The sequence below is a fragment of the Heteronotia binoei genome, chromosome 20, assembly GCF_032191835.1.
Source record: "Heteronotia binoei isolate CCM8104 ecotype False Entrance Well chromosome 20, APGP_CSIRO_Hbin_v1, whole genome shotgun sequence".
Classification (NCBI taxonomy): Eukaryota; Metazoa; Chordata; class Lepidosauria; order Squamata; family Gekkonidae; genus Heteronotia; species Heteronotia binoei.
The window spans coordinates 24,645,186-24,665,467 of NC_083242.1; the positions used below are offsets into that span (position 1 = coordinate 24,645,186).

Consider the following 20,282-nt stretch of genomic DNA (forward strand, 5'->3'; position numbering starts at 1 on the left):
GGGACATTCAGCCTGCAAAGCAGATGCTCTACCATGAGCCACAGCCCCTCATCCAAGGAGCAATATTTGAGGGCAGAGCTCACAGCCTACGTCAACGTTGCTACTTGGCTCAGTCTGCCCCGAGCCCTGTCAAACTAGATACATGCTGTGAGGTTCTGTATACAGAGCTCTGAGTGATTTTTGACACATAATTCTCAGGCATGTGTGGGCCTGGTTCAGAGCGGGACTTCAGGGAAGAGGTGCTCAACATGCTGTTTCCTGGCCTTTCAGGCCTGAGTTGGGCTCCCCACAGACACTTTTTGGGTCAGTGTGCTTTAACAACCACCACCTGTGATGTAACAGGTAATTGGTGTATCCCCAATTCATACAATTTTACAGCTTTCCCCCAATTCATACAGTTTTCCAATTCTGTTTCCATGGAAGGGAAAAACCAAGGACGATGAAAAAGATGAGAAAACGTCTCGGCGTGGTTCAAAATCCTCCCAGAAAGAGAGAGCAGGGTCTCTGCAAGGAAGCCATGCTGGTGAGTGTCGAATCTTCTCACTTCTGTAACTTTGTGCCTGTTGTTGCTAAAGGCTTGTGTGGTGGTTGCAAAAATCGGCAGGGTTCATGGCGGGGGCCCTTTAAAGGTGTCGGGGCCTCTAGGCTGGCGCCTAGTTGGCCTATTTAGTAATCCAGCACTGCTTCCGACCCTCAAGTCAGGAACAGGTGGTTCCAGCTAGAGTTATCATTTTTTAAATGGGTCCCGGAGATCTCACAGCATTACAGCTGATCCAGCACTGGAGCTCCTTTTGAGGAAAGGCAAGACGAAAATGGACTAGATACAGCCTGAAATCGAGCTTGGGTTTAGGGGCCAAACACAGAGTCAGGAACCCTCATATCGTTTTCCAGCTTCTGCTGGTGTGATCAAGAACTTGCCCATGCAGGGAGTGTGTGGCTCAATATGCATCTAGATCAGAAAAGCGTGCTGGTATGTCATCAAACCCTGCTTCTGACCCTCAAGTCATGAACAGGTGGTTCCAGCCAGAGTTATCATTTTTTAAATGGGTCCTGGAGATCTCACAGCATTATAGCTGATCTCTAGGCTATGGGGATTTTGGAGGGTGGACATTGTTGCTGAACTCCCTTCCTTCCCCAAGCTCTGCCTTATCCAGTCTCTGCTCCAGAAACTCCAGGAATTCCAAAACCTGATGTACTGGGGGAGAGAATGCCCTGCTGCTGCCATCCTCACATCAACTTTTATTTTAGATCGTTAAATGAAAATGAGTTTTGGCACCAGTTCATTGGCTTTGTCATTCCCCTCCTTTCCCTTTTAGGTGCAACTCTGAATGTCACCTTTATCTCTGATGTGATGCCTGCAGATGACAAAGAGGAAAGGGGAGCTCAGACTCTGCTGGACTTGGAAGAGGAGCATGGCCCCCTTCTCAGCACACCCCTAAAAGAATTGGCTGGTAAGAGAATTTGACTGCAAGGGCGGGGATGGTCTCTGGTTCATCACTGCAGGCCATCGTGCCCTCTTGGACATGTTTAAACAACGTTGTTTTTTTCAAGCTGATGTGCATGTTTCACAGCAGACATTTGGCTTGATCCTGTGGATCCATTCTGCAAAGGAAGGAGAAGTGCACTTCAACTGGAAGAAAGCAATTATCCTATTAGAGAACTGCAGGATCATAGAATTATAGCAATGGAAGGGGCCTCAAGGGGCATGTAGTCCAACCCCCTGCACAGTGCAGGAAATTCACAAATATCTCCTCCCCACACATACAATCCCAGTGACCCCTGCTCCATGCCCAGAAGATGACAAAATCCTCCAGGATCCCTTGCCAATCTGGTCTGGAGAAAAATTTCTGACTGACCCCAAAGTGGCAATCAGCATTTCCCTAGGCGTGTAAGAAAAGAGCCCCGTGGCACAGAGTGTTAAAGCTGCAGTACTGCAATTTCTAAGCTCTGCTCACGACCTGAGTTCGATCCCTGGTGGAAGCTGGGTTTTCAGGTAGCCGTCTCGAGGTTGACTCAGCCTTCCATCCTTCTGAGGTCAGTCAAATGAGTACTCAGCTTGCTGGGGGAAAGTGTAGACTAGGGGTGTGCATTCGGTTCAACCAAACCAAATAGACCCCTGAAAAACAGCTGATTCGGCTGTTTTAAAGCAGTATAGGGCCGAATCAGATTCTCTAATCTGATTTGAGAGCCATATACTGCAGTCGCAAATTGCCGCTGCCATTTGGCCCTATTATATTCTATGGGCCATTGAAATCAATGACAAAATAGGGAATAATGAAGTGCAGCTGGGAGGGCAGGGGGTTTGAGGTAGAGGCTCCAAATTTTCTGGGAAGCTTCAGGAGACTCTTTCCTACAGAACCCCCATGTTTCAAAAGGATTGGACCAACGGGTCCAATTCTGTGGGTGCCCAAAGATGGTGCCCCTATCTCTCCATTTTTCCCTATGAGCCATTGAAGTCAATGGCAAAATAGGGTATAATGAAGTGTGGCTGGGGGGGGGGCAAGGCTTTGCGGTAGAGGTCCCAATTTTGCAGGGGAGCTGCAAGGGCCTCTTCCCTACATAGCCCCCACTTTTCAAAAAGTTTGGACCAGGGGTTCCCATTCTAGGAGCACCCAAAGAGGCACCCAGAAAGAAGCTGATGAAAAAACAAGGCGGCTCAAGGAGAACCTTCATCAGCTTCTTTTAAAACCCAAGTGTCCCAGTTTCAGTGAAAAACAACAAGTGGAGTGTTGAGGGATTCCACACAGGTATTTTTTCTGTGGGGCTGTGGTTCAGTGGGCAGATGTTTGACATGCAGGAAGTCCTGCTCTGCTGCATGGCAGTAGTGCATTCAAGGCCCCCCCAGCCACACTTCATTATACCATCAGTGGCTATTAGCCACAGTGTGTGTATGTGTGTGTGTGTGTATATATATATATATATATATATATATATATATATATATATATATATATATATATATATATATATATATATATATATATATGTGTGTGTGTGTGTGTGTGTATACACACACAAATATTGGCCACTGTGTGACACAGAGTGTTGGACTGGATGGGCCATTGGCCGGATCCAACATGGCTTATCTTATGTTCTTATGTACCCTATTTTGCCATTGACTTCAATGGCTCATAGAGAATAATGGAGAGATAGGGGCACCCTGTTTGGGCGCCCACAGAATTGGACCCCTTGGTCTAATCCTTTTGAAACATGGGGTTCTGTAGGAGAGAGCCTCCTGGAGCTTCCCAGAAAATTTGGAGCCTCTCTCAAACCCCCTGTCCCCCAGCCACACTTCATTATACCCTATTTTGCCATTGATTTCAATGGCCCATAATGGGGCCGTATATTCGGGAATAGCTGTATATCTCCCGAATCAGATTCGACTCCCGAATCTGCTATTAGAAGATATATGGCCTCCCATATTTTTTAGCCCTGAATACCCTCAAATTCGATTTTTTCCAATTTTTTTTCTTTTGCATAATGTCAAGTCCTGATATTTTCAATAATGAAGACCTTTGTTTTGTTTCAAATAAACTACTTTATTTGGAAACTCCAAGGTGCTCACAGAACATGGTACTTGAAAAGACTGAGATATCAAAGGTTACAAGATGCTATATAGGGTATCAAAAACCGTTACAAAGAAGTGCTCTATTCAAATATAGGGTTCAAAGGGTACAGCAGTAAATTTCCTTTATTCTACAAAAACATTCTATCACCAACCCGAGAAGTGATAAGGGCCTGTGAATGCAGGGGAGTTTGTGCTTTAGACATAGCAAGCCAGTTACCGTTATGTAAACATCCTTGGCCAGATGTACGTGGAGAGGGGGTGCAGGGAATGGAGGAAAACCAGAGCTCAGGTTTGATATTAGTTCAATCATTTTATACTGAAATAGCTGGGCTTGACACACACCCCTAGTGTAGATGACTGGGGAAGGCAATGGCAAACCACCCCGTAAAAAAGTCTGCCGTGAAAACGTGAAAGCAAAGTTACCCCAGAGTCGGAAATGACTGATGCTTGCACAGGGAACCTTTCCTTTTTCCAGGTATGTAAGAAAGGGCCACAAGAATGAAACACTGATGCAACCCTTACTGCCCTCCTTCTCATGATCTGCCTAATTCACAGAATCAAGACAGCGCAACTGAAGTGACCAAATAACTAAAAATGTATCGAAACAAAATCATACAAATATTTTTAATAGAAGACTAAATAGCAATAACAATCCCCCAAAAGGCCTTGAGCCTTTTGGAGTTTAGTGCCATCTTGAAATCTTACTGGAGACTTTCTGTCCCATTTGCCCATTGAGAATTCTATGTGCAAGTCTTTGGATGCACTGAAAAAAATCTTGTGGGTTTTGCAACTTATTGATGCAATAAGTTTGTACGTGAACCTGGAGTTGTTTTCTCTTTCTTGTTGGCAGATCCCAGACATTTCATAGAAAGAGAGAGTAGTAGAGGTCTTTCTCCTGTGGTATGGAAAAGATTCCAAAACAGTCTGTAGAAGGAACTTTCTGATCAAACTAAAGATGTAATGTTTATCTTTATCTTGATTCTTTGTTGCACCTTTAAGGCCAACTTAGTTTTATTCAGAATGTAAGCTTTCATGTGCTCTCTAAGCACACTTCATCAGACAAGGAATCCGGTACCGGATTCCTTGTCTGATGAAGTGTGCTTAGAGAGCACATGAAAGCTTACGTTCTGAATAAAACTAAGTTGGCCTTAAAGGTGCAACTTGACTCCTATTTTGTTCTACTACTTCAGACCAACACGGCTGACTACTTGGATCTATATTTTAATGTATTTTTCTTCTAATGGCAAACTATATGTGTGTTACATGTTAAAAGGTAAATTAGTTAGATGGGAAAAACCTCTGAGAAAGTAATGCCCTCTTTTTTGACCCAGACTTATGTAACAGAGTGATTGACAGACATTCTCACATTTTGACATATTACTGTTTTATTGCTTTCGCATGCTCATGCTACCCAGATCAAAGGTTTTCTCAAATTGTTAATTTTACTGTTCTATCATTGGGTCTTAAATTTGTACCATTTTGCATTCTAAACCACTGCCTACCAACTATATGTAGCCCTGCTCATTGTACCTGATTCCTCGTCTGATGAAGTGTGCTTGGAGCACACAAAAGCTTACATTCTGAATAAAATTTTATTGGTCTTAAAGGTGAAATCGACTCCTACTTTGTTCTACTGCTTCAGAGCGACACGGCTGCCCACTTGGATCTGTTTCTTACTCCTTTTATTTATGCAACCTGTCATCTTTGAAGATGGAGCTTGCCACCTACTGCACTCTGTCTTTCTCTTCAAGTGCTTGTATCAGAAGATGACATTTTCCTCTGAGGGAGATGCCTCTTAAGAAGTGGACTCTAGTTTGGTAGAGTGCTAAACAATAACTAGAAATAATAGCAGATAAAGCACCAAATAACAACTAGTAAATAGCGGTGCATATCCTGGATTTCCTGTTGATTGTAAATGTTATGTTGTATGCTATTTTTAACTGTGGTTAGCCGCCCTGAGCCCGTCAGGGAGGGCGGGATATAAATATGATAAAATAAATAAATAAGTAGTCTCTAATAGCTCATTCTGGAATAAAATCTTCAAGGTGCCCTGACCTGGATGGCCCACGCTAGCCTGATCTCAGAAGTTGAGCAGGATTGGCCCTTGTCAGTACTTGGCTAGATCGCTAAGGAAGTCTAGGGTCGCTACGCAGAGGCAGGCAATGGCAAACCGCCTCTGAACCACCACTCTTGCCTTGAAAACCCCATGGGTTGATGGTGTGTTGGCTGCAACTTTACACTTTCCACCACCAGTCTTTAAGGTGCTATGAGATCCGCATATTTTTTGGGGGGGGAGGGGGGGGAACATGCATGCAGTAGTACTTTTTTGGAGAGCCGGTTTGGTGTAGTGGTTAAGTGAGCGGACTCTTATCTGGGAGAACTGGGTTCGATTCCCCACTCCTCCACTTGCACGTGCTGGAATGGCCTTGGGTCAGCCATAGCTCTGGCAGAAGTTGTCCTTGAAAGGGCAGCTGCTGTGAGAGCCCTCTCAGTCCCACCCACCTCACAGGGTGTCCGTTGTGGGGGAGGAAGGTAAAGGAGATTGTGAGCCACTCTGAGACTCTGTCCTTGAAAGGGCAGCTGCTGTGAGAGCTCTCTCAGTCCCACCCACCTCACAGGGTGTCTGTTGTGGGGGAGAAAGGTAAAGGAGATTGTGAGCCTCTGAGTCTCTGTCCTTGAAAGGGCAGCTGCTGTGAGAGCCCTCTCAGCCCCATCCACCTCACAGGGTGTCTGTTGTGGAGGAGGAATGTAAAGGAGATTGTGAGCCGCTCTGAGACTCTTCGGAATGGAGGGCGGGATATAAATCCAATATCTTCTTCCTTTTCTCTGTCCCAAAAACTTAACCTTTTAAGATCCTCAGAAGTCTTATTCAGGCTGAACGTTAATACAAAACAATGGCACAGGATGGGACAAAAATGTTTCAAGGTGTGATTGACAGTAGAGTGTGAAGTGTGCCATTAATAGCCTTGAACTGTGAGACTGCACTCACGAGAGGGCAGCAGCAGAACAGAGAAAAAGGAATTCTACATTAGTCGCCTGAAGGAAAAAATATGGAATATAACATTCTCGCCTTCCCCCTGCAATATTTGCAGAATGTTAAGTGGACTGTTAAATCCCTTTGAAATCTCACAGGTCTGGAACTCTGTAGTCTTGTGGCACCTTTAAGACCAACAAAGTTTAACCTAGAAATAAACTTTTTGGGTTTGAAAGGTGCCACAGGACTTAAACTCTGTTCTGTTGCTTCAGACCAACACAGCTACCACCTGAATCTATTTTTAAAAAGTTTGAGTTGTTCTTGTTTGACAGAAAAACTGGAAAAAGCCAAAGAAGACCTAAAGACCCAACTCAGTTTGTGGATGAGTCGCATTTACATCTTCTTTGTGAGGAATTTTTTTGCTAACTACAAGCACTTGCAAAATGTGAAGGAGACCATTTTGGACAACCGGGTGCAGGAGGAAGAGCTGGCAGTGCAGAGGAGGATCAGAGAGGAGGAAGAGGAAGCTCGGTGAGTCACAGGCCTTAGAATCATAGAGTTGGAAGGGACCTCTGGGGTCATCTAGTCCAACCTGCTGCACAATGCAGGATGTTCACAAATACCTTCCCCTAAATTCACAGGATCTTCATTGCTGTCAGATGGCCATCTAGCCTATGTTTAAAAGGAAGGAGAGCCCACCACACCCTGAGGAAGCCTGTTCCACTGAGGAACTGCTCTGTCACAAAGTTCTTCCTAATGAAGCAACCAGAATCCCTCCTTCAGCAGGTTTCAAGCACTCACACAGCAATCTCACACAGTTCTCTCACACAGCAACCTCGGTTAATGCTCCCCAGCTGTTTTGGAAAAACAAAACTAACGTGGCAGATGAGGTTCAATGTGGCCAAGGGCAAAGTAATGCACATTGGGGCCAAGAATCCCAGCTACAAATACAAGTTGATGGGGTGTGAACTGGCAGAGACTGACCAAGAGAGAGATCTTGGGGTCGTGGTAGATAACTCACTGAAAATGTCAAGACAGTGTGCGATTGCAATAAAAAAGGCCAACACCATGCTGGGAATTATTAGGAAGGGAATTGAAAACAAATCAGCCAGTATCATAATGCCCCTGTATAAATCGATGGTGCGGTCTCATTTGAAATACTCTGTACAATTCTGGTCACCGCACCTCAAAAAGGATATTATAGCATTGGAGAAAGTCCAAAAAAGGGCAACTAGAATGATTAAAGATTTTCCCTATGAAGAAAGGTTAAAACGCTTGGGGCTCTTTAGCTTGGAGAAACGTCGACTGCGGGGTGACATGATAGAGGTTAACAACATTATGCATGGGATGGAGAAAGTAGAGAAAGAAGTCCTTTTCTTCTTTTCTCACAATACAAGAACTCGTGGGCATTCAATGAAATTGCTGAGCAGTCAGGCTAAAACAGATAAAAGGAAGTACTTCTTCACCCAAAGGGTGATTAACATGTGGAATTCACTCCCAGAGGTGGCGGCGGCTACAAGCATAGCCAGCTTTAAGAGGGGATTGGATAAAAATATGGAGCAGTCCATCACTGGCTGTTAGTCACAGTATATATATATATGTGTGTGTGTGTATACACACACACATATATTGGCCACTGTGTGATACAGAGTGTTGGACTGGATGGGCCATTGGCCTGATCCAACATGGCTTCTCTTATGTTCTTAACACTCATTTCACCCTTTTTACCTTTCCTTTCAGTTTCCTTTTCACATGGCGCCTGATCTCAGAGAAGTTACCCCTTTAAAAGTTAAAAGTGGTTGTGTGTCTTTTGGGGCAGTTCCCTATTTATACAAATGGTGAAATCAACAACATTGTGACCTGCGCAGACCCAGGAAGTCAAGAGCAGCAGGGTGGCATGGCAGCGTGTGCCACCCCACCCTCGCCTTCCCAGGTCTGCCCAGTGCGAGGGCATAACCTAGAGTGCTAGAAAGTCTGGCGCCAGCCCTGCTTGGGGCTATTTAGGGGTGATAGTCTTAGGTGTCTTTATTCCTAGTAATGCCTCCCAGAAGGAGAAGTCCTGATAATATATCAATAAAGCTTCACCTATCTTCATATAGTGGAAGTATATCTGAGTGTTACTCGGTAGACACTCTGGTGTAAGCAGGGGTACCTGGGGAAGGGGGGTGGCTGTGAATTTCCTGTTTTGTGCAGGGGGTTAGACTAGATGACCCTTGAAATCTCTTCCAGCCATTTCTGTGTTGTGCAGCCACATTTTGGGCTGCTCACACATGGCTTGATCTGGCCAGTGTTATCTTTGGTGGCATGTTAATGGGCCATGTTCCAGCAGATCCAACACTCTGGAGTGAATGAGTATTTCAGCAACATACCATTTCCTTCCATGCCTCTTGCAGGGTATATTTTCTTGTTCCTATACAAATGCCTCGTTTCCAAGAGCTAGGTTCAAGTCCAGTAGCATCTTAGAAACCAACAAGATTTTCAAGAGACGCTTTGGAGAGTCTTAAGTTCCCTTCATGAGGAGATGTTCTCTTCTAAGAAGATAGATATAGGTGGGTAGTTATGTTGTTCTGAAGATCGCTTCTGAAGAATGAGATTTGAGTCCAGTGGCACTTTTAAGACCAACAAAGCTTATACAAGAATTAAACTTTATTGAAGCTGCCACTGGAAAACTTTGTTGCCCCCCCAAGTCGGAATAAAGAGACAGACATAATTAGATTGGTGAAACTATGGGCCACTTTATTAAATAACACAGAAACGGCAAGGGCAACCGAACTGCGGCCAGGTCAGGGCCAGGGGTCTCCTCAGACCGCTCCCCTGCCTTTTTCAGCGGGCGAGAGACCCGGCCCCCCAGCCGGAGCTGTGTACCACAGCTCCCGCCAGGCAGGCCCAGCAGGGAGGCTCGCACTGGAGGGCCCAAACACCAGACACGAGTCTTAGCGAAAGGCACCCATCCAATCGAGTCTCCAGGACGGTCTGCATTCACACACCTCGGGCCACACCCAAAGGTTGATCCTGCCAGACCCCTAACTCCCCAAAAGGGGGAGGCTAACTGGTCCTCCCCAGGCCGCATGGTGCCATAAAACCCGTAAAACCTGCCCTAAAAAGTGACCAATCTATACAAAGGCACCAACCCGAAACCAATTCCTCAATCCACTGATAAGCTATGCAGGGTAGGCAAAAAACACCCCCCAGTCACCAGCCAAACAGCTGGGGAGTAAAAAATTTCTACCTGGCCCCTTCACAAAAGAGGCGACCAGCAATTGCCTACATAACAAACAGGGCGGGCGGGAGGGCCAAGCTCAAAGAGAGGACTGAGAAGACGGGGCACGGAGGCTTTCAGACAACCGCTAAAGCCCCGCCCCCTCCAGATGCGCTCGAAACCGCGCCGAAATGTCCGCTCTCCCTCGGGGGGGGGGGGAATTTCCCCTGCAGCCACGCCGCAATGCGGCGGGCTGCAGGAGGCTCTGTTCTCTTCTAAGATAAACTTTTAGCTTTGTTCTCTTCTAAGATAAACTGGCTTGAAGGCAGCCCCGTGGGGCAGAATGGTAAAGCTGCAGTACTGCAGTCCTAAGCTCTGCTCATGACCTGAGTTCGATCCCAGAGGAAGCTGGGTTCAGGTAGCCGGCTCAAGGTTGACTCATAAGAACATAAGAGAAGCCATGTTGGATCAGGCCAGTGGCCCATCCTGTCCAACACTCTGTGTCACAGAAGAACATAAGAGAAGCCATGTTGGATCAGGCCAGTGGCCCATCCTGTCCAACACTCTGTGTCACACAGTGGCCAAAAAACCCAAGTGCCATCAGGAGGTCCTGCAGTGGGGCCAGGACTACTAGAAGCCCTCCCACTGTGCCCCCCAAGCACCAAGAATACAGAGCATCACTGTCCCAGACAGAGAGCACTGCCCCAGACATAGAGTTCAAACAATCTCTCTCTCTCTCTCGGCTTGGCTTCGCGAACGAAGATTTAAGAAGGGTGCAATAGTCCACTTATGGACTTCTGCTCCATATGTTTATCCAATCCCCTCTTGAAGCTGTCTATGCTTATAGCCACCACCACCTCCTGTGGCAGTGAATTCCATGCGTTAATCAACCTTTGGGTGAAGAAGTACTTCCTTTTATTAGTTCTAATCTGACTGCTCAACAATTTCATTGAATGTCCACACATTATCATATTGTGAGAAAGGGAGAAAAGTACTTCTCTACCTTCTCTATCCCATGAATAATCTTGTAAACCTCTATCATGTTACCCCTCAGTTGACGTTTCTCCAAGCTAAAGAGCCCCAAGCGTTTTAACCTTTCTTCATAGGGAAAGTATTCCAACCCTTGAATCATTTTTTCCAATGCTATAATATCTTTTTCGAGGTGTGGTGACCAGAATTGTACACAGTACTCCAAATGAGACCGCACCTTTGATTTATACAGGGGCGTTATGATACTGGCTGATTTGTTTTCATTTCCCTTCCTAATAATTCCCAGCATGGCATTGGCCTTTTTTATTGCAATCACACACTGTCTTGACATTTTCAGTGAGTTTTCTACCACGGCCCCAAGATCTCTCTCTTGGTCAGCCTCTGCCAGTTCACACCCCAACAACTTGTATTTATAGTTAGGATTTTTGCCCCAATGTGTATTACTTTGCACTTGGCCACATTGAACCTTATTTGCCACATAGATGCCCACTCACCCAGCCTTGACAAATCCCTTTGGAGTGCCTCACAATCTTCTCTGGTTCTCACCACCCTAAACAATTGAGTGTCATCCGCAAACTTAGCCACTTCACTGCTTACTCCCAACTCCAAATCATCAACGAACAAGTTAAAAAGCATCGGATCCAGTACTGAGCCCTGCGGTATCCCACTGCTTACCATCCTCCACTTCGAAAATTGCCCATTTATACTCACTCTCTGTTTCTTATTAATTAGACAGTTTTTGATCCACAAGAGGACTTGTCCTTTTACTCCATGACTCTTGAGCTTACTAAGGAGCCTTTGATAAGGAACTTTATCAAAAGCTTTCTGTAAGTCAAGGTAAACAACATCTATTGGGTCCCCTTTGTCCGCATTATTTGTTCACCCCCTCAAAGAATCCTAACAGGTTAGTGAGACAAGATCTTCCCTTACAGAACCCATGCTGAGTCTTCCTCAATAACTTTTGTTCATCGATGTGCCTACTAATTCTCTCTTGGATAACAGTTTCCACCAATGTTCGCTCTAAGCTGCGGAGCCTTGTGAGCAAAAATTCTACTTTGTGATCTACTGGTGTTAAAGTTGTGAGTTACTGGCATTCAAGTTGTGAGCGACTGCATAAATTATTATGCTCTGGAGTCATCCTTCGTGAGCTAAGAAAAATGTGTGAGCTGGAAGCCAAAAATCTGTGAGCTAGCTCACGCTAACTCAGCTTAGAGGGAACATGGCTTTCACCAACTTTCCTGGTATTGAAGTCAGACTGACTGACCTGTAATTCCTGGATCTCCTCTGGAACCCTTTTTAAAGATGGGGGTGACAGTTGCTACCTTCCAGTCCTCAGGAACAGAGGCAGATCTCAATGAAAGATTACATATTTTTGTCAGGAGATCCAAAATTTCACCTTTGAGTTCTTTCAGAACTCTTGGATGTATGCCATCCGGGCCTAGTGACTTATCAGTTTTTAATTTGTCTATCAGTTGTAGGACCTCCTCTCTTGTCACCTCAATCTGACTCAGATCTTTCAACACCCCTCCCACAATCAGCGGTTCTGGAGTTGGCAAACACTTCTCATCTTCCACAGTGAAGACAGAGGCAAAAAATGCATCCAGCTTCTCAGCCATTTCCCTATCATCCGTCAGTAATTCTTTTACCACTTGGTCCTCCAAGTGCCCCACTGTCTCCCTGGCTGGTTTCCTGTTTCTAATGTATTTGAAGAAATGTTTATTGTTGGTCTTTATGTTTTTTGCAATATGCTCCTCATAGTCCCTTTTTGCCTGTCTGATCACAGACTTGCATTTGATTTGCCACAGCCTGTGTTCCCTTTTATTAACCTCACTTGGACTAGCTTTCCACTGCTTAAAGGAAACCTTCTTACCTTTTACAGCTTCCATCACTTTGTTAATCATGCAGGCTTTTTAAAATACCTATTTGTGCCTTTCCTGACTTGTGGTATATATTTTATCTGAGCTTCTAGGATTGTCGTTTTAAATAGCCACCAAGTTTCCCCAAGGGTTTTGACCGTATTTACCTTTCCTTTCAGTTTCCTCTTCACATGCCTCCTCATCTGAGAGAATGTACCCCTTTTAAAGTTAAAAGTGGTTGTGTTGGTCTTTTTGGGCAACTCCATATTTATACAAATGGAGAAATCAACAACATTATGGTCACTGCTCCAAAAGCGATGCAATCACTTTTACACCTCTCTTGGGCATTACTTAGGACCAGGTCTAGGATCGCCCCATCGTGGTAAGTTCTGTGACCATCTACTCAGTCATTGAAAGTGTCTAGAAACTCAAGCTTTTTCTCCCGACCAGAACACATATTGACCCAATCAATCTGCGGGTAGTTAAAATCACCTATTATGACAGTTTTTATGTTTAGCCGCTATCTTTAATTCTTTCAGCATTTTAGAATCATCCTCTATCTTTTGATCCGGTGCGCGATAACACGTTAAACTTCCTTTTGGGCCCACTATTTCGACCCAAAGCATTTCTAGAAGGGAATCTAATTCTCTGACCTTCTCAATCTTACTGGACTGTATACCCTCTCTGACATGCAGAACCACCCCACCTCCAACCCTTCCCTCCCTATCCTTCCAATATAATTTATATCCAGGAATCACCGTGTCCCACTGATTCTCCTCATTCCACCTTCCATCCTCAGCCTTCCATCCTTCCGAGTACCCAGCTTGCTGGGGGAAAAGTGAAGATGACTGGGGAAGGCAATGGCAAACCACCCCATAAAAAAAAAGTCTGCCATGAAAACGTCGTGATACGACATCACCCCAGAGTCAGAAATGACTGGTCCTTGCACAGGGGACTGCCTTTACCTTTAAACTGGCTTGAGCATTATTCATGAACCAGTGCAATCCCTCAATGCATTGTCATGCAGGGCGTCTAACACTTTTGAAATCTGGCTCCAACAAACTGCACTTTTGCAACATGGTTTTCAAAGCCATCATGACGCGTTTGATGAATGATTTGGAATGGCATTTCAGTTAGGTTAGGAGGATGCTTAGTAGTCGTTGCAGCTGTTCTAGAGCGTTTGGTTTTTTTGAGATTTTTTTTTTTGTCTGTGCCATCTCTTTTTCCATGTTTCCTCATTCTGAACTATTCTTCTTAGTAGTAAGGGCTTTAAAACAGGCTCCAAGTCCAGCCAATGTTTTGAGTAACCCCCCACCCCACCCCAGTTTTAGATCGGCAGCCATTTTGGTCTGCAGTAAAAGAGCAAGATAGAGTCCAGGACCAACTAGGTTTCCAGGGCATAAACCAGACCTTAGAGACCAACAAGGTTTCCAGGGCAAAAACTTTTGGTATCTGCTGAAGGGAGTTTTGACTCTCCAAAACTTATCCCCTGGAAATCTTGTTGGTCTTTATGGTGCTACTGAACTCAAATCCTGCTCTTTAAATAAAAGTTAGCAAGCATTACCTGAGACCTAACTGTATTTCGGGGCTTAGAGCACTTGCTTTGCATGAAGGTGTCCCTAGTTTCAGTCTGCGTCCCATCATCATTGAAAGACTCTGGGTTGGTAGATGCTTGGGAAGACCTATCTCTGCCCAAGAGCTACTGCCAGTTGGAGAAGATAGCACTGAGCTAAATCGGCCAGCAGTCCCACCAGGCACAAAGCCACTTCCTGTGTTTAGCACTCTTTCTTGCATATGCATCTTCTGTATAATAGAACCTGCAGTGCTCCCTGACACAAGCTCATTGTAACTGCTTATGTCAACTACACCCTTATTAGTTTTTCCCTTCATCACAAGGCCAAATCAGGTACAAAAATGTACAGGTATGTCCCAGTACAAGAGCACACTTCAATGTGCTACTCTATTTACTGAAAAGGAAGACTGATTTTTTCCCCCTCAGGAGTGCAATCAAGAAAAAGAGAGAATTGTCCTGCATTCACCTACAAGTTATGAGTATATACAGAAATTTTAAAAAACCTTTGTAGAGCTTCTTTTTTTTTTTAAGCAGGGATTGTTTTACATTTGGGTAAATGTTGTGGAAATGGCACAGAAGTGACTAGAATTGTGGCAACATTGGGGATTGGTCTCAACCTTCTTGTTGAGAAACTTTTCATGCAAAACTAAATCTCCCAGGAGCAGATAAGGACGCTATTGAAGCAAGTGCCGGTCTTGGGTAATACACCTTGGGTAATGCATGAAACACAGCGGGATTGAAATTAGGAAATGGAGATTTTAGGATAGACTTAAAGGGTTTCTTTCCCTTTCATTCAGTAATTCACACTGCAAGAAATTGCAAACTCTTGGTCTTTGCTTAGCTGTTGCAGCTACAGTTAAAGGAAGTTTTTTAATTGCAGGAAGATCTGCTGTTTTGGAAAGCAGGGAAATGTCTTTCACTGTGACTTTCTGTATCTGCAGAACAGGTAGATTCAAGTCTGGTGGCTGTCAAGACCATAGAGACCAACAAGATTTTTGGGGGTATAGGCTTTCAAAAATCAAAATTCCCATTATCAGATGATGCATATAAAAGAGAGTTTACAGAACTGTTAACTTCTATATTGGATACAGTGAGCTCTGAGCGCAGAGTAACTGGAACTACTTGGAGAATCTCTGTACAGAGTCTTGAGTTCCCCAGAGAAAAAGCAGGGTGCAAATGTACTCTCTGAGCCCTTGACAGTTTTTTGTGTGTGAATAGATACCTTTGGTTCTGTCATGCTAAAGATTCTCCACACCCCCCCCAAGATGGTGTGGCTGATTGTTTAAGGTTTCATTGGCTTTGTGACTGACATAACTGCATTTTGTCATGCTTTTTTTTCTTTAGTCAAATAAACTGGCGGTTGAATGTATTTTTAACTGTTTTTCCTCCTGCCTTTTTATTTCCTCACAGTCTTCTTGCTTTGTGGGAAGCAGAAGAGGCCAAAAAGCTAGAAGAAGCTGCAGCAGAAAAGGCCGCCTTGGAACTTGAAGAAAGCATGAACAGAGAAGCAGAGGAGGGCTCAGTCCAGCTGCTGTCTCCGCCAAAGGAAGAATCTCCCATTTTGCCTCAGATCCCGCCAAGTAGCAAAGCCACTACATCAGGGAAGAAAAAGAAAAAGTAATGGAGCGGCACATCTGTCAGAAGTCCTCTTTAAGAATCTCAGTGATGCAGTATGGTGTGCTTCATACCATGCATCGACAATAAATTATTTTTATGAACGTGTGAGCATAGAAGCTGCTTCAGGAGCCTTTGAACAAAGAGTTAAATTATCTCGTGGATCTACAAGTAACCTAAAGCCTCAAGTTTTGAAGTTCAGACAAAAGAACAGGAGTTTCACATTGACTTGCAAGTAAAATATGTACAAATGAGACCAGTCTTTTTCCTTTTAAATACTTAAAACCGGGCAATCTTGGGTTTTAGCAACACTGCATCAATCTTGGGGGCCATGTACCTTCAAAATAACTAATTTATATGTATCAAACTAAAATAAACTCCTTAGGTACTCTAATCAGATATCCTTCTGCTTTAATGTGAAGTTTCTAGATTTCATAGCTGGAGTGGGAAATGACAGCCAAGAAATCTGGGCAAGGCTTTCAGTGGGTAATCTGGACAGAATAAAAAATTTTGCTGGTAAATGTGTATAAAAGAATCTGAAATGGTGAAGGACAGTAACCACTGCTGTGGGATACTCTGCTTACACTCATGTTCTTCCTGTCTTGGTTGTAGTGGAAAGTGCCGTCAAGTTACAGGGACCTGTAGAGATACTCAGAGGAGGTGGTTTGCCATCGCCTGTCGCTGAGTATTGGTCCTGGAATTCCTTGGCAGTCTCCCATCCACATACTAACCAGGGCCAACCTTGCTTAGCTTCTGAGATCTGATGAGGCTGGGCTATCCAGGTTTTAGGATCACAAAATTTAACCTTCCTGCCATAAGGAAAGATTATCCAATCTTCCCTTCCTCCCCAAATCAACATATGTAGCCTTGGACTAGGTTGCTGCAGGTTTGTGCTATCTGTGACCCACCAAGACAAACTCTGCATATCTGCCATGTGGCCCCCTGGGATGGAGGGCTCACTAGGCCTTCCTTTTCTCAGGCATAGAGAATGAAAGGAAAAGACCCTTAAAACTGTAATAATGACCAATTTTATTGTTCAGTAAAATATTCACATAAATATCAGAGAAACTGAATGATGCGTTTAATTCATATGGTTTTAATACATTTGCACATAAATACTTTTAAAATCTAAAAATTGTACAATCAGAGACTTCTACAGTTTTTTGGTAGAAATTAGATTCTTACAAAGCAAGTATTGCTTTACTATTGTCATTGTTCCAGTCAATCATATGACTAATAAACCTGTCAGCGTAAACAAAAAATGCTTTTTGGGACATTTTCAAGCCACCTTTTGGAAGTGTTGGTCCTCAGCAGATCAATCTAAGAAGAAGATGTTGTTGAACTGTGTTGCACAGAGTTTCTTTACTTCTTCTGCAAAAAAGAGAAAGAGGGAAAAGTTGTTTTGTGGTTCTGAAGTATTAAATAGCCAGTGATAAAAGAGGAACCCCACCGCTGCAAAATAGTTTTGGGAAAGAGGGAAAAGTTGTTTTGTGGTTCTGAAGTACTAAATACCCAGTGATAAAAGAGGAACCCCATCACTGCAAATTAGTTATGGTGGTAAGCACGTATTAACTTCTACTGCTGATAATTTTCAAGCGTTAGGCAACTGTGCTGCTGTCGTTACTTAAGTCTAAAGAAGAGATTTATTATTTTTAAAAGGACTACAATAAGCCTTCCAGTAGACATTATTCCAATTTTAAGCTACACTTTGGCCATAGTTTTCAAACCATTCCAGAATATTCTCTTGACAGCTATAAGTACTACTCTCAAAGTACATCCAAGAAAACAGTCTGACCCCTGCACGGCATCACAGGAACACCTTTCTGCCTGAACTGGCGAGCAAACACTATGGGTGTCAGTATCAGCTCTCAGCCAGGGATCACAGCTGATGCCGCTGTCAGGCCTGGTTCCACCTTGGGAGCTGTTTTCCACAGATGAGCGGAGGCATGTTTACACTGCATTGTGACCAACATTCCTATTTAAATTAGCAATGAGAACTCACCACCTAAATACAGCTGGTTTTCCCCTGTAATTACCGTTTTTAACAAACACTTCACCAGGCACTACAAATCATGTTAGGGTGAAGTGAGGTTATCGCTGATGTTACTTATGTTGTCTTCTCCACAGTGGTTTTGCATTTTTAACTGCCCTTATAATTCATCTTAAAGAATTAAGAAATCTGAGAACCATCCTTGTTTAAAGTGGTAAGAGCCAGTTTGGTGTAGTGGTTAAGTGTGCGGACTCTTATCTGGGAGAACTGGGTTTGATTCCCCACTCCTCCACTTGCAGCTGCTGGAATGGCCTTGGGTTAGCCGTAGCTCTCGCAGGAGTTGTCCTTGAAAGAGCAGCTGCTTTGAGAGCTCTCTCAGCCCCACCCACCTCACAGGGTGACTTGTGGGGGAAGAAAATAAAGGAGATTGTAAGCCGCTCTGAGACTCTGATTCAGAGAGAAGGGCGGGATATAAATCTACCGTCTTCTTCTTCTCCTCTGATATTTCTGATCTTAATCCTTTGATATTTCTGAGCGATTATAAAGCATTCTTAAATTTATTTATTTAACTTCATTTTATTTCGTTTCAACTTTCTCCCCACTGGGGATCCAAAGTGGCTGACATCATTCTCCTCTCCTCCACTTTATCCTGTTTGTTCCAAGTCTCTCCATCTCACTAGTTTCCAGTTAACTTACTAGTTAACTTCATTTTGTTGAAATATTTATAGAATCATAGAATTGGAAGGGAACTCAAGGGTCATCTAGTCCAACCCCCTGCACAATGCAGGGAATTCACAAATACCCGCTCCCCCCCCCCCCCAAAGCTCTTTATTTTATTAACCAGAAATGGGTTCCCAGAGTGGCATACACACCTATTAGAGCCTGGCAAAAAATGGTAAGACCCTCAAGGTCTACACCTAAATTCGGCATGTGTTAATCTAGTCTTATAGCCTTGGGTCAGATGACAGCAAAATGCCATCCTTATTGAGAAGTTTAATCTTTACAACCGTTCTTTTTTTAAAAAAACAGCTTCTCATGGAACAAAACCCACTTGGTGCTTTGGTCATTCCAGTAGCTCCTTACCATTCACTTCAATCAGGTTTGCATTTTTCTGATTCAAAATCACGTATAGTTCCCGCTGATCAGATTTCTTGCCCACTATCCAGTAATCACTCATGGCCTTAACGATGATTTCCTCATCATCATCAACTCTGTAAGAGAATAGTTAGCTGGATGCAGATCTTATGATGACGTACAATGGAAGAAAGAAACGTAGGCAAAGGCATTGTGGGTTCAGAATGCAGCAAGTGAGCTCACCCAATCTTACAAATTAAGCAGTTTTACTTGTGTGGTAGAATTTGATCATTTCCCCGGAAAGGAAGAGCATGCAGGTCACCTTGTGAAATCACTGTTGATGTCTCCAAGAATCTTCATCAAGTCTGGGTGAACGGATGCAAGTGAGATGTTGGATGTTCTCCTCATGTGGATTGTACTTTTCTCGGCCAGGTTCATGTGATTGAAATAGATAAACTTAAACTGGGGCTCCTTCTCTGACCTAGAAAGTAAGCATGGAAATGGAAATAGTAAGCGGGGAGGGGAGAATCGCAGTTGCAGAGAAGAGGTAGTTCATTAACTGTCAGTAATGAGGCTCATTACCATGCTAAAAACCAACTAAGGTAAAAGGTTGTTTTCCTGCCAGCTATCAAAACATCAGCTGCTGATAAAGCTACTAATTATGGAGTATTGTTACTTCATTAGCAACTATAAAGAGCAAGTGACCAGATCCCAGGTCTTGTTGAGCCAGAAACAATATCATATCACTCCTACAATTCCATGATCCCTTGTTACAACAGGGTTTTCAGTGGTGCTTAACCTTGGAATTGACCCTGGTTTCAGAGAAATTACATTCCTTTTTGTGATGGGCTGACTCTATCCGTGGACCAACAATGGTCAGGAAGTGGTCCACTAATAGTGGACCACTTCCTGACCAGCTACTCCAGACACCTGTTTCCAGTGGCTCTTCTAGTCAAGTCAAGTTAGCCTTTATTGGCATAAAATAAATAGATGTATATATCAGACCAAATTGGTTAAAAAAAAAGATAAAATGGAACGATTGCAAACATATACATCAGGAAAAGCATAAACATAAACTATTTCTCTGAGATCCTCTAACGTGCCTTTAAAACAGAATAAAGAAACTTGGCCACTTTCTCAATGACACTAGATGAAGTATCGTTCAAAAGACTATAGACCTTAAGTGCATCAGAACAATCAGCCATGCTAGCTAAAAGAGGATGTAAATACTTGTGACGAAGATCTGTATACAAATTACAATAAAGAAGAATATGAGTAACTGACTCCACATATTTTTGCTTACAGAGACAGTATCTGACTGAGTAGGCTGTCTTGTTAAATCTGCCATAAAGAATGGCAGAGGGCATGGCGTTGCATCTGGCAAGGGAAAAAGCTCTACGCTGCTGTGGCACCTGCAAGACGAATAGATATGAGGCTCTTCTAA

At 43.7% G+C, this 20,282-nt stretch overlaps 2 protein-coding genes across 2 annotated transcripts in view; one reads left to right on the forward strand and one right to left on the reverse strand.

Moving 5' to 3' along the window:
* The window catches only part of LOC132588532 (radial spoke head 10 homolog B2-like), a 51,180-nt gene extending 35,399 nt beyond the window's left edge, over nt 1-15,781 (forward strand). Inside the window, exons 17-20 of the mRNA XM_060260947.1 lie at nt 424-523; nt 1,317-1,451; nt 6,875-7,073; nt 15,571-15,781. Coding sequence (XP_060116930.1) covers nt 424-523; nt 1,317-1,451; nt 6,875-7,073; nt 15,571-15,781 — 645 coding nt within the window. The remainder of the gene's footprint in view (nt 1-423; nt 524-1,316; nt 1,452-6,874; nt 7,074-15,570) is intronic.
* A 1,005-nt stretch (nt 15,782-16,786) lies between these two features.
* CCZ1 (CCZ1 homolog, vacuolar protein trafficking and biogenesis associated) overlaps nt 16,787-20,282 on the reverse strand; it is a 37,998-nt gene continuing 34,502 nt past the window's right edge. The window contains exons 13-15 of the mRNA XM_060260807.1: nt 19,161-19,319; nt 18,848-18,975; nt 16,787-17,145 (exon numbers count right to left, since the gene is read on the reverse strand). Coding sequence (XP_060116790.1) covers nt 17,090-17,145; nt 18,848-18,975; nt 19,161-19,319 — 343 coding nt within the window. The 3' untranslated portion in view covers nt 16,787-17,089. The remainder of the gene's footprint in view (nt 17,146-18,847; nt 18,976-19,160; nt 19,320-20,282) is intronic.